The sequence below is a fragment of the Diadema antillarum genome, unplaced genomic scaffold (assembly GCF_040938485.1).
Source record: "Diadema antillarum isolate AM-2024a unplaced genomic scaffold, OU_Dant_1.0 seq00000562_RagTag, whole genome shotgun sequence".
NCBI lineage: Eukaryota > Metazoa > Echinodermata > Echinoidea > Diadematoida > Diadematidae > Diadema > Diadema antillarum.
This window is the reverse complement of record NW_027271501.1, coordinates 1041170-1060540: the sequence shown is the minus strand read 5'-3', so window position 1 is coordinate 1060540 and position 19371 is coordinate 1041170. Positions and strand designations below refer to the sequence as shown.

Genomic DNA, 19371 nt, shown 5'->3' with positions numbered 1-19371 from the left:
AACAAACAAACACCAAAGAAAACATAACCTCCTCCCTTGGTGGAGGTAATAAAACTTTTGTCTTCACTAGCATTTACAGGTGTATGTACTTCAAGAATGTGTCATTTCCTTCTTCATTACAAAAGAAGCTTCAAGCTCCTTAAAGGACAAGTTCACCATCATAAACATAAGGATTGAGAGAATGTAGCAATATTAGTAGAACACATCATTGAAAGTTTGAGGAAAATCAGACAATCCGTTCAAAAGTTATGAATTTTTAAAGTTTTTGTGCAGTAACCGCTGGATGAGAAGACTACTGCAGTGTATGAATAACTGAGATGTCACATGCGTACAACAATATAAGGAAAATATAAAGAGAATTTCACAAAATTCCATCTTTTGAAAAAAGTACACATTCCCCTGACTCGTTACCGACAAATGTTATGGGTAATATTATTCCCCCTGCCTTTAGAAAGAGGCAAGTCAATTGCTCTTTTGTTATGCGAAAAAAGTGAAAATATGTTGAATTTTCTTTTACATTTTCTTTATACTGTTGTACGCATATGACTCCCAAGCTGTAGTAGTCTCCTCATCCAGCGGTTCCAACACAAAAATTTTAAAAATTCATAACTTCTGCATCGATTGTCCAATTTTCCTCAAACTTTCACTGATGTGTTCTACTAATGTTGTTGCATTCTCTCAATCCTTATGTTTATGAAGGTGAACTTGTCCTTTAATAGTATGTATTCAGTCATTTAGACACGCTTTGTTCTTGTCGTGGCTAAATGGAATCTTGAGTAATTGCCTTACAAATCTTTTAAATCCAGTTACGACTGTTATTACAAAAACAACAACAAATCTTCAAACATTTTCTTGGCCTTCCGGTATGTCATAATACTTAAAGAAAATTGCATATTAATATGTTTTTGGAGGCATCATAGGAGAAGCATGAAGGTATATGTATTAAGTGAGAGAAGAAGATGAAAGAGGGAGAAAGGTAGAAGACGAAAAGGATCATCATTTTAATTCTTCCCTTGCTTGACTGGTTCACATGGCTGCAGGCTATCGGGTGATGTATCTCTCTGATGGTGTATTGATGGGCCCTCATCAATCAAGAGGAAAAGCTTTTTCCATCGATGAACAGTCTCCCCTCCTCCCCCCCCCCCCAACTCCCAAGTAGATGCTTCTTTCCACTCTCAGAGAGTATCTCCCTGGCTTGATGCTGGATCCTGTAATGATGCACGCTCCGACACGACTCGTAACATTTGATCTAATAGTCTCCCCGCCCAACTCCCTCTCTCTCCTGCTTTCAATGGCGGCAAACAAAAGTTGCGGAGAGTAGGGGGGAGCTGTTTTCACTTAAACAGCGGCGGTGAACAGACGAGGGGCAGATAAAATCAATATCCCGGTCCCCACCTCCCCATCATACCAAAGGAATGAGACGGCTCAATTACGGGCCAATTATCGGCGGTGAAAAGAGCAGAGGCTTGTGTGGGCAATCTGAGGACCATCGGAGGGCGGCGGTATCGCATGAAGTCCGGCGATGCCTTTGCGTGGCGTTCACCTCCCGATGTCGGCCGGGCCTGCCTCGAATATTGATCGGCTTAAAACGACACATCCTCTTGCAAGGTTGCGAGGATTGGGTGGGGGGGGGGAGGGAGGTGGATGGGTAGTCTTTACATGCTACTCCCTCTAAGGGATGGAGGTGGCAGCAGTCAGCATGAGCACACAGTCATGATGGAAAAAGAACACAGTCAAAGTATCGAGGGCATTTATGATGTCTGAAATTGTTATTCTCTTCTTTCATCACATGTACTAGGGTCAGGGGAATGAGATAATATTCACGAGGTATCAATAAATCTCTCAATTACAATAGTACTGCATAACAGAGCACTTTTAACTCGGTGAGTGGCAACTGGATTATCCCTTAAATTTGTCATTATTGTATAAGTATTTCTCAGACCATTATCCTCGTCAAGCATTTGCTTGTGTTAATGATTGTCACCTACATTTTATTATAATACTGAAGAGTTGCTTAATTTGTCTTCTGAACGGCAAGTGCAGTGTACATGCGATTCTTAAGTTTGCATACGCATAAAATAACACCTGCTAGTCTTCATTTCGCATTATCATGGAATTATATCGTATAGTTTTAATCATTTATAGATTCAAACATCACTGAATAACTGTCTTCAATTGTCTTTGCATTACATTTGTGAAAAAAGAAAAAAAAGGGAATGAAAAAGAAATGCAAAATCAATCTATTATGACAGAACACTTCCAGACTGGTAACAAGAACTGAAACTGCCAACTTCTCTTGATCTCTTTTTGCTTTTTGGGGGGATCTGTGTGAATTTCTTTACGAGTGCCTCTTCAACTACCAAATTTTGCTACCAGGATTTGGTAGCAAAAATCTACCAAGTGTCGTATGAAGGAGCTCATGTAGGCATGTTTCACACTGAAGGCTGATGGGCAAATTGAACATTTTCATTGGTCAAAGCGACAAACGTTAATCATCTAGTAGGAGTGGTACGTGGGCTACGCTTTCTTCCTTCCATAAATGATAATCACAATCGCTGATCTCAAAAAGATCCTCATGTTGTCACGCTCAGCTTTCGCCCTCGAGCTCGTCGTTCATGACAGTCTGTGCTGACAACAGCTTGTGGGACTTTGCAGAAAAGACAAATGGCGACGTTGCCACAAGTATTCTGTGTTTTCAGAGTTGTGGAGAGGGGGGGGGGGAAATCGGGGGGGGGGGGGGACACTCTCCATACAATCTTGTGACTCCCATTCTACAGAAAGCGCCCTCGCTCTTCAGGTACTGAACAGTGACTTGAGTTTCACTCATTACGCTTCTCACCTGACCTCTGTGTGTGACTAAGTGTTGGTTTGAGCCAGAATAACATTATTGAAAGGGTGTTTGGTGCTCCTACTTGACTTAATGAATGCTCTTGGGGTTGAATGGATACCCCTCAATCCAAAAGAAAAAAAAAAGGGGGTGGGAGTGAAGTTTGATCTATTTTGGGAAGCAAAGTGGGACAGGAGGGGAGGGACACTGTAGAAGAGGGGCAAAGAGAGAGAATGAACCCTTTCCGTGTCAGGGAATTTGGACAGAATGTGCAATGTTAAAGGACAAGTTCACCTTCATAGACATGTGGGTTGAGTGAATGCAGCAATATTAGTAGAACACATCAATGAGAGTTTGAGGAAAATCGGACAATCCGTTAAAAAGTTATGAATTTTTGAAGTTAGTTGCTCAGTCACGGCTGGATGAAAAGACTACTATAGCTTGTGATGTCACATGAGTACAACGATATAAAGAAAGAATAAAGAAAATTCAACATATTTCCATTTTTCTCCCATAACAAAAGAACACTCAACTTCTCTCTTTCAGAAGGCAGGGGGAATAATTATTTCCCTTAACATACGTCAGTAGCAAGTCGAAGAAATGTGCACTTTATTCAAAAAGTAAAGTTTTGTGAAATTCTCTTTTTATTTTCCTTATATAGTTGTACGCATGTGACATCATACACTGTAGCAGTCTTCTCTTCCAGCAGTGACTGCGCAGATACTTAAAATATTCTTAACTTTTGAACGGATTGTCCAATTTTCCTCAAACTTTCACTGATGTATGAAATAGAATATGGTACATGACTTAATTCACGGCAGAACTCTTTTTTCAATAAAATCTTTGCATTCATATTAGAGATTTATGTCAGAATGACAGGGGCTTGAAAGTAAATTAAATTGAGTTACCTGTGTGATATAGCACAACATTTATCCCTATGTCTGCTTTGAGTTCTAAGTAGTTGACACAGAAAATCCCATAGCATTGTACACACTGTCCAAAATCACGGGCACAGAAAGCCATGAAATAACATCGGTGAAACTTGTAGATATTCATTCCTCAGGAAAAAAGTTGAGTATTTCTGAATTGTTACGAGATGGGAAAAAGAAAGAGTTTAGGAATGTCCTGATGATAATCTCACTGAGTCGATCAAACATGTTATATACTAATCATCTTTTCTATCGAAGAAGTTCTAACAAATATTTAGAGTTAATGCTGTTTGTGCAGTTATGGGGCTTTGGGGGGAACACAGTCAAATTGCTAGGAACATGTTATGGACCTGCAGAATATGTATGTGGAAAATGTCACATGATTTTATATCAACTTGAAATGGAAGCTTTTTATAGTAAATTGTGTCTACTGGTACAGCTGCACGTGTGTGTCTGTGTGTACATGGGGTGTGTGTGTGTGTGTGTGTGTATGTATGCATATATGTATGTATGTATGTATGTATGTATGTATGGGTGTATGTGTGTGAATGTGTGTGTATATTGTGTATGGTATGTGTACGCATGTGTGTGTGTATCTGTGTGTACAATATGCATACCAGGACAAAAAACAAACGCAAGCGACGCATCTGAGCATCTGGCAAATAAATAGGGATGATTGATGTACGTCATTACTCATTAGCCCAAAATGAAATGAGCTAACCAGTACCAAGGCACAGAGTGGAGTGAAAATTTAGCTGCGCGATTCTGAGGCATCTCATTCGAGACACGCTGCTTTCATACCGCATGATGACGTAAAAACTGCTTGGGGTAGAGCCATGCGTACCTCTTTCCTCTCTCCTCTCGCCTTCTCCCCGTTTCTCCTTCTCCCAAAATCCGCCTCCTCCGCCTCCCCCTGGAGCCGAGGACTGAAATTGAACGGAGAGCCAAAAAAGTGGCCAATATCCACCAAGATTGATCTAATTTGGCCAAAAATCAGCAAACATAATGGGAGATGCAATACCAGCTGATAGGAAAATCAACACACAGGACTAGCGTCGCCTGAATTTGGAGATAAAAAGTCAGTAGGGGTGCCCCTCCGAGCTCAGAATTTGGGTTTCCATCGAGCATTAAAGGTTTAGTCACCTTTACAGATCTCCCACTACTCCCCCCCCCCCCCCACTTTAAAAAGAGGGCTGAGATCAAATGTGGCATTATATTCCAATCATGTCTGGACCAGATGCATATTTTATTGCATTTGATCTAAAAACCACAAGTCTTGATGAATACTAAAGTGCTGTGACAATTCACCTATAACATCAGCAGTAAAGTCTATGACAGCATCATTCATTACAGTGAAATGCAACATCATTTTTCCCTCATTACCACAAAGTGATCTTTGCCTATTTTTTTTTTCTTGCCGCTCCAAGTTTCCAAACAGTAATTTTTTTCTCTCTGATCCACCCATCTGAAGTATTGCTACCATCATCAACTAGACAAGCTTTGCCTCACCAGTCCATCTCCACGGCCACCATCATCATCACCCTCATCGTCATTACTACCACCATCATTATCATCATCACTATCAATGTTACGACCACCATCATCACCACCATCATCACGGGAGCCATTCTGTAAAAGCGTTTAATGAGAAAATTTTTATCATTATCATTATCATTATTATTATTATTACTACTACTACTACTACTACTACTTCTACTATTATCATCATCATCATCATCATCATCATCATCATCATCATCATCATCATCATCATCATCATTATCCCACGAGACTGACACTAATGAGTCATACGGCCCATAAGTTCAACATTTAAAAAAAGGTACACGAGTCATACAGCCAGTGTCATACAGTCCATGAGCTCAACACTAGGCAAATATTACAAGGCCAATGAGTCTGACAGTAGGCAAACAAGGCCCATGTGTCCGACACTAGGCAAAAAAAAAAGCCCATGAGTCTGACAGTATGCAAACAAGGCCCACAAGTTTGACATTAGGCAAAAAAACAAGAGACCCGCGGGTCTAGCGCTCACCTGAGTATCGCAAGTTCACCTTTCACGCAGTCACTAATATAAATTATTCACAGCTCTACCAAAATTTGACCAGGCATTCTCAAGTAGAAGATGAAAATGTACAATAAGGGCCCAATTTTTTTAAGATTCCTTAATTTGGGGGGATTGGGGCCCCCTGGGGCCCTCTGGGTGGGGCATGGTGCCCATTTTGATAAATTGAGATCCTGACCCCCTAGGGATGCTACCTGCCAAGTTTGACAAAAATCCATCATGAGGTTTTCAGGAAGAAGATGAAAATGTACAATTCAGGCCCCCATTTGGACCCTTCCAACCACCCCCCCCCCCCTACCCAAGAGGGGCACCCCTGGATCTCCTATGAACAAACTTGAAACTACAGTCATTAATGTACTCACTCATAATATTATCTCAGCTCTATAACTTCTGATTCTAGAGAAGATTTATAAAGATTCCTTCATTTGGGGGGTTTGGGACCCCTGGGGGCCCCCTGGGTTGGGCATGGTGCCCATTTTAACAAATTGAGATCCTAACCCCCTAGGGATGCTACCTGCCAAGTTTGGTGAAAATGTGTCATGGGGTTTTCAAGAAGAAGATAAAAATGTACAATTTAGGCCCCATTAGGACCCCTCCTCACCCCCTCCCCTGGGTCCCAAGGGGGGCACCCCTGATTCTGCCATGAACAAACTTGAAACTACAGTCATCAATGTACTAACTCATAGTATTAACTTAGCTCTATCACTTCTGGTTCTAGAGAAGAAGATTTTTGCGGATTCCTTAATTTTGGGGGGTTTGGGCCCCCTGGGGGCCCCCTAGGTGGGGCATGGTGCCCATTTTAACAAATTGAGTTCCTAACCCCCTAGGGATGCTACCTGCCAAGTTTGGTGAAAATGGGTCATGGGGTTCTCAAGAAGAAGATGAAAATGTACAATTTAGGCCCCATTAGAACCCTTCCCCACCTCCCTCCCCTGGGTCCCAAGGGGGGCACCCCTGATTCTGCCATGAACAAACTTGAAACTACAGTCATCAATGTACTAACTCATAGTATTAACTTAGCTCTATCACTTCTGGTTCTAGAGAAGAAGATTTTTACAGATTCCTTAATTTTGGGGGGTTTGGGCCCCCCTGGGGGCCCCCTGGGTGGGGCATGGTGCCCATTTTAACAAATTGAGTTCCTAACCCCCTAGGGATGCTACCTGCCAAGTTTGATGAAAATCGGTCTTGGGGTTTTCAAGAAGAAGATGAAAATGTAAAAAGTTTACGCACGACGCACGACGGACGCCGGACGACGCACTTAGGACGCCGGACGAAGGGCGATCGCAATAGCTCACTTGAGCCTTTGGCTCAGGTGAGCTAAAAAGAAAGGCCCAAGTGACCAACATTACATCACAGGGCTTACTGAGTCAGTTTCAAGAGTCTTTTTAGCTTAGGGTTGAACTCATGGGCCGTGTTTGCCTACTGTTGGACTCATGAGCCTTATTTGACTAGTGTCAGGCTCATGGGCTGTATGACTCATGGGTTTCACACTCATGACGTGCACCCATCATCTCTATTATCATCAATCTCCTCCTCCTCATTTAAATTCTGTCAGCATCCTACTGATGAGTGTTTAGTAAACAAACATCCTCTCTTTTTATATATCACATCATGTTTGATTGTGTTTCATTGTGTCTCATGATGGTTTAAGGGTTAAGAGCGTCAAAAATGTCATCTTCATGGCTGTTCATGCTTTTAATAGAATTTCTGCTTACATACTCTGTAATCTTTTATCAGCTTTGCAAAGAGGCTATTCCTCTCATTTAATTCATTACATTACAGAATCATTACAGTTATCTATCTGATTTTCCCATTTGTGTGTTATGAAATTTGTTTGAGCTTGCATTTGTATACTGTATACATAGTATATTTCACAAATTTTTATAGTAAATTCTCGATAAATTGCATATAACTGCAAAAAACTCAGAGGACAGCAGAGGTATGTAATCTCCATAACAAAAAGTCCACAACACTATGCCAGCACACAGCATGAGCTCTGATTTGATCATACAAGACAGGCATAGGGCACTGTCTCTCGATCTTGAAACTATATATAAGTTTTCTGGATTTTCTTAGCAACTGTTAATGTGTTAAGAAAAGAAATATTAATTGTAAGCTCTAAAAGGGCATTAGTATAGTGAAGTGACAATGTTTTAGACATGATAAAAAGGGAAAAATTAAATATAATTGCCAACATATTTGCTCTGCCCATGCCTGCTGCACAGTAACTTTTATAGTACATATGTATATATACAAATTTGTATACAAATTCAAGGTTGCATTGAATCAGGGAAGAGTACTATTCGATTTTACTTCTGCCAGATGCTATATTGACAAACACGGAACTCAAATAATTTCTGCTTATGTTTGTCCTTGCTCATTATTTTATTGATTGCTAGCTTCACAAACAGTATCTATTATGTCTGTCCTTGAGAAATATAAAAAAAAAACGACATCTGGAGGAATCTGAGCTGTATATCAACTGTTAGTGTTGAATCTACAACCTTGGTCATATTCTTCAAGCCAAGTCAAATACCCCAAAAAAAGTATTAAACTGCAGTTGCATCGGAAAACAAACAAACTGGATCTCACATGTACAACGTACGATACAAAATAAATTTTCCTCGTCCTCAACTATGTATATTCTGCACCTATAACTGGTTTCAGACATCACTAGCAATGTAAATAAAAGGTGTCATACCATAATACATGGAAGTAGGCTCCAATAATAGCATAATATTCAGTAAAATTTGTATCTGATTAAGAAAATCCAGATTGGATAAAGGTTACAGAAAACAATTCCTTTCAGAAAAGATTGGAAAAGTTGGGATTTATCTTTATGATATTCTAATAAAATATCTATCTGGCATCGGGAAAAACTGTACAACTTCTTTTTAAGTTTACATTGAGGCCAATAACATTCTCGCTGTCGTACCCCTTTCAAGATTGGAGCACATCAATTCTTAACAAAACAAAGAGCAGTACCCATACACTGCATATATCTCAGTGGTTTAGTGACATTCCGAAAAAAAAAAGCCCATCACTTTCTAAACATTTGCTAAATTTGTTATTGTTGTTGTTGCAATCTTGGTACTTGGACATGATTGGATAGCACACACGAGCCATCGCAAAATATGCATTGTGTTTCTATTCATTCGTTCATGTTTCGTAGGGTAAACTGGACCTTTAAACTTTATGATCTGTATTTCCTACAAATTGTTAATGATGTGATTATTGAAAATGTACTACCTATCTGTTGTGTGGAAAAAAAGCACAGTTGAACTGAAATTGAATTGAATTGTATTGAAAAAGCACCTTCCCTTAATCAGAAGCTGAAGTTACTGTATGCAGTGCCATAACTGCTTGCAACACTGGTGTTTGGCCATCTAAGCTCCTCCCTCAGGGTGCTTGACCTCTAGTGACCGGTCCAATCCACACACCTGTGAGGTCATAATCCCCCCTCCACGGGCGGCCATCTTGCTATTTGGGTTATCCAATGGTGAGTACATTAACAAAGTGGGCCATTCCGTTCCGTTCGTCACACCACTTGATGTGAGAACTGAGCGCACACAAGGTTGCAGGCGCAAAATCTTCTCTTTCCCCACGTACATACTATCAGACATTGCTACAATGCCTCCCATTAAAAACAAATAGACAGTTTGAACTCTAGTAACCATGGTAACCATGCAAAATATGTGCTCCCTTGAAAACAATTTACCTCAATTATTGTTTACCAACCAAATAAATCATACACACTTATGTTTGTTTGTTTTTTACTTCCAGGCTGTAGCCTTATCTTTATAAAAGACTGCAAATCTAAAATATTCTGATTATAAGCTTTCCAGTGGTTTACAAATTGCCTTAATTGATTTTAGATATCCCAGGGAATAATTTTCCTGGTTTTGCATTGCAATTTGTTTATGTATTTTTCGTACCACTGCCACACAAACAATCTTTACTGTAGCAGTTTTCTTCGATAGAAGAGGACAGAATACCTTTTGAAATATTGTTCATCAGCTGAAATTGCTCATCAAATTTGAGTTGGTAAATTATTAGCTGTATCCTACACTGGCACAGCATGAAAGCAGGTCTCCAAATAAATACAGCTTTAAAAAATCAGTACAGCAGTTTAGAGCACAGTAATGGTTGCTGGAGAATTGGCATTTACATCAACACAATCTGCAAATAAAAAATAATAATAACAGACTTCCTAAAGACTCTAAAAAAGTAGAATTCAAGGACCAGAAGAAGTAGAATTTTAATGCTTCCCTATTTTCTTATTTTTCTTTGCAAATTTGTAATTTTCAGGCCAATGAGATGATTATGCAGTCTATCCGGCTTCAATGTATGCAACTTGGTCACAGTAACATGGTAAAAGGTCACATAAATGTATAATTACATAAATTCATATACACACACACACAAATCATACACACACATATCATGAATGCACATTTAGAGTGGTAATATGTTCCCCACTTTTCTGGTTCTGCATATCGTCGGCCTCATGCCAAAAGGGCCCTAACAGTGTACAAAGTCTATGGTGTTAAGGCCCTTCTGGCATGAGGCCGACGATATGTGGTCATCCCTTTGAGGTGTGTAACTCCAGCCCTGCACTTTCATTATCTTCTACCGTTTCACTTTCTATTCCTCCATATATTCATCTCTCTCTGTCTATCTTCCCCCCTCCCACACTCTTTCTCTCTCTCTCTCTCTCTCTATATATATATATATATATATCTTCCCTCTCTATCTCTCACAGATGCCAACGAGCAAGAGAAACATATAAAACAAGAGACTCTTGTACAGAATGCCCTGGGCCTCAGCTCAAGCCTCCAGATATAGTTTTCCTACGAGACATTTCCCCCAAAGTCTGAAAATGAATGACTCACAATGTGCGATTTCCATCAACAATTTCTTCTCCTTCCGCGCGCCGTTCCTCGCCCGGCAATCGAATTAATGCCCCTAGATGTGTATTGTTATTGTAGGATTTGCGAGCGGCAGGCATACTATCCTGGTAGAATTTTGAATTCATCAACTTTGTTCACATTCGCACTCTCGCAGAGAGACACACATACTCGTGTACAATTGCACAAAGACAAATACATATGTATCACACATCTTCTTTGCCAATGCATGCATTTTTCATCATTAATTTAAGCAAAAAGGCATCCAAGAAATATCTGTATTGATGATTTTATCTTGATCGATATCTTTCATGATTATTTGATAATGCAGCATAATACTTCCTTTTGCCAATGTTGGAAAAGAAACTCCTTGATTACCCACTAATGATGTCCCTGCATAAGAAGCCATAAAATATGACAGTAAAATTCATGCCAAGAGATTAAATTTCTACCAATTTCTTTATTTAAAGGAAACCAAAACCCAAAGAGCAATGTGGATTGAGTGAAAGCAGCAACTCTAGTAGAACACATCAGTGAAAGTTTGAAGAAAATCAGACAATCGATGCAAAAGCTATTAATTTTTAAGGTTTGGGCATTGTAATGACTGGATAAGGAGACTACTAGAGTTTATGATGTCATGTGTGAACAACAATATCAAGAAAATATAAAGAGAATTCCACAAAAATTCATTTTTCATGAAAATCACACATTCCATCAACTTGATACTGACATATGTTAAGGGTAGCAATTATTCCCCCTGCTTTCTGAAAGCGATTAGTCAAGTGCTCTTTCATTATGCTAGAAAAGTGAAAGTATGTTGAATTTTCTTTATATTTTCTTTATTATATTGTCCACACCACAACGGTAGGCAGGCCTGCTAGAAGAAAATTGTTTGTCTGCGAAAATATGAACCAAAGCCTCCGCCCATCGATACGATTCTTCGGCTGCGTGTGTACTGCATTGTGGGTATTATGAGCCAGGCATGATACAGACGATTTGAGATGTACAGACAATGCTCAGGATCCAGCCAAGCAAACTTCACACCAGGTTCGGGCCATCGGAAACTGACGGCAAATCTTTCCTTGTTCACTGCAAGCTTTACACAGATACAAAATCCAATCATCCCACAAAAGTCACGTTCACAGAAATGGTACCAAGCACAAATCCCGTTCCACTCTGCATTTTCCCGCTCTCTTTCACACAAATTTACAAATACTTGTGTAACCACTCATGCACACACACACACACTTTCACACATTATACCCTAGCTTGTTAAAATCCTCACACACAAACGGACCCCCAAGCTGATCCCACCTTCGCTGCGATCGATTCCCTACATCTTCGCCGTCTAATCTTACAACGTTAAACGAGCCGCGAACAGAGCGCAAGACAGAAAGAGACAAACAGATGGCTCGAGGATGTCTCTCTCTCTCTTTTTTTTCCTTGGAGAAAAAAACCCAAAGCTTTCGTTCCTTCAGAAAGGTGGCTTTAAAGTAAAATTCCACTCCATGCTCAAACGCAAACACAAAAGAGTAAAACATTCAGAAAAGCTTGAAAAATACAACCAAAGTCATGAAAGTCAGCATTTTCACCTTTTAAAAAAAAATGAAATAGTGAAATTAGTCATGTGCATGCACGCTAATCAAAAGTGATGATGTCACTGGTACCAGGTCCTCCATTGGCCTGCACATGTTGTAGTTACTACAAATAGTCTTAGTCAAAGAGCTTCAGAGTAGTCATATCTTCAGCAAATTTCCTCCTTTGACATAAGGAACGAGGTGTCCTGTTGTATGACCTTGTTTCTTAATGTCAGTATTTTACGTGTTTCTTTTGTATGAATACTTGTTTTGTAATATCTATTGTCTCTTTTACGATGTAATTCTATGTGCAATTCAGTCGTATGACTGCGAGACATGAATACTTCAATAAAATACCATTTATCTATCTATCTATCTATCTATCTATCTATCTATCTATAAACTGCTATAAAGATATTTTGTCAGTGGTATGATGGTATTCTACAGCTGTCATAATTCAACACTGAAGCCTCTTTGTAAAGGGAAAAGTGGAGTTGCTGAAATATTGATGGAATCTGATTTTGAATATATTTTTGAAGTAAGAACCAATTGGAGAGTTTTGAAATGATGATATCATCTTTCCTCATCCGATCTGCATACTGACTTGCGACTAAAATATAAATTTCCTCAAAACCATTAGACTTAAAGGGGAAGTCCATCATAAAGATAAGTTTCTTTGCATATAACAAAAAAAAATGAGATAAACAGAAGAGTGCAAGTTTGACCAAATTATGATCAAACTACAAAAAAAAACAAGAGACCCGCGGGTCTAGCGCTCACCTGAGTATCGCAAGTTCACCTTTCACGCAGTCACTAATCTAAATTATTCACAGCTCTACCAAAATTTGACGAGGCATTCTCAAGTGGAAGATGAAAATGTACAATAAGGGCCCAATTTTTTCAAGATTCCTTAATTTGGGGGAATTGGGGCCCCCTGGGGCCCTCTGGGTGGGGCATGGTGCCCAGTTTGATAAATTGAGATCCTGACCACCTAGGAATGCTACCTGCCAAGTTTGACAAAAATCCATCATGAGGTTTTCAGGAAGAAGATGAAAATGTACAATTCAGGCCCCCATTTGGACCCTTCCAACCACCCCCTCCCCCCTACCCCCAAGAGGGGCACCCCTGGATCTCCTATGAACAAACTTGAAACTACAGTCATTAATGTACTCACTCATAGTATTATCTCAGCTCTATAACTTCTGATTCTAGAGAAGATTTTTAAAGATTCCTTCATTTGGGGGGTTTGGGCCCCCTGGGGGCCCCCTGGGCGGGGCATGGTGCCCATTTTAACAAATTGAGATCCTAACCCCCTAGGAATGCTACCTGCCAAGTTTGGTGAAAATGGGTCATGGGGTTCTCAAGAAGAAGATAAAAATGTACAATTTAGGCCTCATTAGGACCCCTCCTCACCCCCACCCCCCCCCCCCCTGGGTCCCAAGGGGGGCACCCCTGATTCTGCCATGAACAAACTTGAAACTACAGTCATCAATGTGCTAACTCATAGTATTAACCTAGCTCTATCACTTCTGGTTCTAGAGAAGAAGGTTTTTGCGGATTCCTTAATTTTGGGGGGTTTGGGCCCCCTGGGGGCCCCCTGGGTGGGTCATGGTGCCCATTTTAACAAATGGAGTTCCTAACCCCCTAGGGATGCTACCTGCCAAGTTTGGTGAAAATGGGTCATGGAGTTCTCAAGAAGAAGATGAAAATGTACAATTTAGGCCCCATTAGAACCCTTCCCCACCCCCCTCCCCTGGGTCCCAAGGGGGGCACCCCTGATTCTGCCATGAACAAACTTGAAACTACAGTCATCAATGTACTAACTCATAGTATTAACTTCGCTCTATCACTTCTGGTTCTAGAGAAGAAGATTTTTACAGATTCCTTAATTTTGGGGGGTTTGGGCCCCCCTGGGGGCCCCCTGGGTGGGGCATGGTGCCCATTTTAACAAATTGAGTTCCTAACCCCCTAGGGATGCTACCTGCCAAGTTTGATGAAAATCGGTCATGGGGTTTTCAAGAAGAAGATGAAAATGTAAAAAGTTTACGCACGACGCACGACGGACGACGCACGACGGACGACGGACGACGGACGACGGACGACGCACGACGCACGACGCACGACGCACGACGGACGCCGGACGAAGGGCGATCGCAATAGCTCACTTGAGCCTTTGGCTCAGGTGAGCTAAAAATGCATGCTGAAAATCACCCGATTCCCCAATATAGAAGCCTTTTGTTACGTCATCAACTTCCAGCTGAGCAGTGCACCTCGCCTTAGCAGAAACTAGAGCACACACTTTAGTGCGCGTATGCAAACCTTTAAAAAAAAATGCGCAGCTTAAACTCCCATGTTCATTGACCCTACCTGCCAAACTATTGAAAATTCTTCATAAAATCCATAAAAATTCCCAGATCACTAACAAAATTTAATCATCTGTTCCTTGTGTCATTCTTAAACTTTCCTGTAAGTTTCATCCAAACCCAATCTCAACTTTTTGAGTTATTTTGCACACAGACAAACAAACAAACACCGATGAAAACATAACCTCCTCCCTTGGCGGAAGTAATAAAGTATGTTAGCACTTGCCAGGTCTAAGACACAAAATTGGATATTGGCATACCTCACACTTCACACAGGAAAAGTGCTATGTCGTGGGAGATTATAAATTCATACTTTCTCCAGATGGGAAAATAATCAGTAGCAATAAGAGACTGATAATTGAGGCCTTGAAATTTGAGAAGTCTGCGGTGCAAATTTTTGCATTAGGATCCTAATGAATCTCATTAGCCTTGGATTAATTGTAAGACATACTGATAAAAAAGGTTAGAAAACTGCACAGATGTATTTTAAAGGGTAGGCAATGAGACAGGGTGGGGAGTTACAAGAATGCATAAAAAAGCAATAAAAAGCAAAAAGATGCAAAGAAAACTCTTAAAAATAGTTGAAGCTCAACATTATACCATGGGCACACACACACACACGTATATATCATATATATATATATATATATATATATATATATATATATATATAAAAATGCATCAAAATAAATTATTCTCATTAATTACCTCTATTTCTATAATGTATGAATACTGACGACAATTTTCCAACAACTAAAATATGTCTTTAAAAATACACGGAAGATCAAAGTGGTGCATTTTGCATTATACTTTTTAGGGTGATTATCTACAGAAATGCTATAAGCAGGTAAACACATGCCCAAATTTTTACTGTTCCTATCTTAACATTGTCCAGAAAAACCTGAATTAGGGGCTGCAGGAATTCTTCTTTATCACATTTTGACAATTGACCTTCTTCAGTGAATTTCATCAAAGAAACAATGTTCTGGGTTAGAGTCACATCTCAGTCTTTATCCACACAAGAGTTCACTTTGGATCACAATCCTCTCAGATTGAGACTGAAAGTTTTATCTGAATATTGCAATGATGTATGTCAAAACACGTTCAGAATCAAACATGGATTTAATCACCTTTGGCACAAAGTAAGCCATGCTGCCAATACAGCCAATGGTAATGTAAGTTTTACAAAAGTTAACTTGTTTTTCTGAAAGAACACATTTCTAGTAAGAAGCTAAAATGACAGCCTACAACATGTACTTTAGCATCAGTTCTGGCACTGCCAATTGAAATACCCTGAGTCTCTTGAGAAGGAAAGGGCTATTCAAACTGAGAGTAAAAAAAGATCCCAACTTTCAATCACAGCACACACACACACACACACACACACACACACAAACACAAAAGAATGGTCAAATGTGGCAAAATTGCAAAGTTTTGCTTAAACGAGAAAGGGCAAACACTACAAATGTAAATGTTGCAATCTTTCTTAAGTTAGAAAAGGCTCTGCGCAGAACATTAACTGATGCCCTGTACAAGCCATTTAAACCTCTTTTGAGCCGAACCTGAAGTGGGATCATGAGGATATAAGAACTATCGATTTTCATGTTGCACGGAAACTGAGCGATTCATATGAAACAGATAGATAGATAGAGAGAGAGGGGGCGGGGAGAGAGAGAGAGCATGCATTATGATTCACAGACAAAAGATAGTTACACCACAACTCTTCACAAATCATATAACCTTTTCATTTTTTTAAAAATTCATTTAATTGATGTACACAGTTTTGAAATGTCCCCCCCCCCTCCCTTGGTGGTGCCATATACATATGAGGAGCTAATGCCCTACTTGGTCTCCACGGGGATGGCGAATGAATACATCATGATATATCACTTGAGGGTGGCTTTGCTGCTATCCCTCCATCATACCAAATGCCAAACTTTACATATCGCATCATGCATGTGACCATAGCTCATAGCTCAGGCGAAACAGGGTAAAAACAATCCAGTGGATGGATAAAACAGGGTGGAAGGGGGAGGGGCAGAGAAGATGGAGAGAGAATGAAAAGAAAGAAAGACGGAGACAGAGACAGAAAAGAGAGAAGAGAGGGAAAGATTGGTCGATCGATCTATCCTTGCTTTCACATGTACCAAGAATGCTTAATTTGAATGCCGTATTACAAACACTATGACAATTTGAATTATCGTTCGTTCACACGACCAAGGAAGAACTCGCGGATTCTGCAGTTTTGAATTTCAGAGCAAGAAGGGGTTTGGCTTCTTTCCACGTTTCTATCAATCACTTTTAAGCCATAAGTTGCATGCACTTTGACTGCAGTGCAAGCATTTGAGGAACGTGGTCTTTCTCCGGAAGTGGTTGAAGGGTCATGTAAGCTCCGCCCAAAAAACACGATTGGATGTCAATCACATTCACACAACTGTTTTCCTCCGCAATTCTGGCCAAACATGATTGGAAAACATCTCGGGGGCATCATCTGAAACACTACTGGAATTACGATTCAAATCACCCTCCGCGATTCCAGTTTGCATTCACATGGCAAGAATGCTAAAACTTTCAAACAAGATTCTCATGATGCGTCATTACAATCATGTTTAAGTTAAGCGTTCTCTGTACATGTGAAAGCAAGACATGAGTGGCTGGTTTTGTGATAATTCATACTGCCCTCAAGAGCCAGTTGTATCCAATTCATGATTGCCATCCCAATTCCCAATGGCAGCCACATTAAGCAGGGAATTCATCTCTGTAAGAGGCTCTAATGGTAAGAGATTACAACAATGTTCCCGGACAATCACCCCAATTTCTAGGTCCACATCGGAAAAAAAAAATAACAATGTTCAGGAGAAAGAAAGAAGAGAAGAGAAGGAAATACAGAAAAAAGGGCAGAAAAAAAAAAACCCACAGCAGTGAAACGCTGTGGAGCTGAATTCCCTTTTGTGGTGAAGTCGCAACACATGGCCACAACACTGTGATGTGGTCAGGACACATGCTGGCTGGCTTCCCGAGAGAACGATGCCGCGGCTCCAGGCAAATTGGCAACAGTTACAGTTCCTTCACTCCATTGCTTTCTGAAGTTTTTCCCCGCAGTTATGATCGCACGTTGAAGTAATTTTTTCTCAACCCCCCTTGAAAAAAAAGAATAAAAAATCTGTCACACTCAGACTTTTTATACTGGCAATTCCATGGAGATCACTTTCTCTTGACATGGAATATTATCCTTTTATTTTGTTTAGATATCACATCACATGCATGGCATCAATGCATGCATACATGTGATGTGTGGCATCAGGTAGTGTATCTCTGAAGTGAACATTTCTGTCGCCTAGCATGATTTTTGTGCTACCTAATGGATCCCAGCATCCCGTCAATTGTAGTGATAGCATTCACCTAACTATACACCACCCAGTCGCTGTAAAAATGCGACAGGGTTGTACCAGAATGGTGCACAACAACAAAGCAAACACAAAGCGAACATGCCGGTCGCGTTGAGTTTTGATACTTGACATCATTTTTGTCACCTCAAACTCATGAAAGACAATCTTCATTAATCGGACTTCATGTCTATGTTATCGATATTGACATACACAATTTACAACTTAGCGAAAACGAAGATTATATGCAGAGTGTGTGAACAGTACATTGTCTTTCACTGATGGCCATTTTGAATAATCGGGAGTTCACGTGATCGGAGCTGTACTAAAGTGCAGCTCCGATAGCGTGAACTCCTGATGTACCAATCGCACACGCTGCATACAATCTTCATTTTCGCTATTTAAAGTTGTAAATTGTGTCATGTCAATATCGATAACATAGACATGAAGTCTAATTAATGAAGATTGTCTTTAATGAGTTTGAGGTGACAAAAATGATGTCAAGTATCAAAACTCAACGCGACCGGCATATTCGCTTTGTGTTCACTTTGTCGTTCTGCACCATCCTGGTACAGCCCTGTCGCGTTTTGACAGCGACTGGGCTGTGTATAGTTGGCATTCACAGAGCATCATCATACAGACTGTCTCCTCCCCTAAACATCGGGGGAATGGACTGAGAGACAGAATCATGCATAAATTTGCATAAATGAATGACAAACTACAAAACAGCAGAGTAAAGGCAATCACAGATGATTTCAAATGCATCGAGAAACCAACTGATTGATGCCGGGGCAGTGTCCCGACTCGTCGTCGTCGTCTTACCGGTGATGGACTGAGCGTGGGAGGAAGCTGGATGCTGGCCCAGGCCTCATCCACCTGGTTGACAATCTGCATCAGTTTGTGTGCATCCTGGCCCATCAGGGTCACAATGGGACGGTCCAGGGGAGGGGAGCTCTCTGCCTCCAGCTGTGAGGGGCAAAATGAGAGGAAAATTTGCATGTGAAAGAAAAGGGCTATGTCTGGAAACATTTAGCAAAAACTTCACTCGTCTCAACCAGTCATATACATATACAGTTTGGTTTTTACCATGCTGCTAAGCTCACTATGATATTAACCCAGTCACCGGAATGAGATTATAATATTACCCCAGTCACCAGAATCAGACCTGCACCTACAATGCACTGACTCCAAGACAAGAAAAAAACATACAGCATGAAAAACATGAAATCAAGTTTAGTTTTTGGGGAAAAAAAACTGCACGGATGCCAAAATCTTCATCTTGAGAGAACATATCCCGACAGC

At 40.4% G+C, this 19371-nt stretch overlaps 1 protein-coding gene across 1 annotated transcript in view; it reads right to left on the bottom strand.

The window, feature by feature from the left end:
• LOC139735049 (uncharacterized) overlaps positions 1-19012 on the bottom strand; it is a 34266-nt gene extending 15254 nt beyond the window's left edge. The window contains exon 1 of the mRNA XM_071645826.1: positions 18892-19012. Within this exon, the coding sequence (XP_071501927.1) occupies positions 18892-18987 (96 nt within the window). The 5' untranslated portion in view covers positions 18988-19012. The remainder of the gene's footprint in view (positions 1-18891) is intronic.
• Positions 19013-19371: the final 359 nt, after the last annotated feature.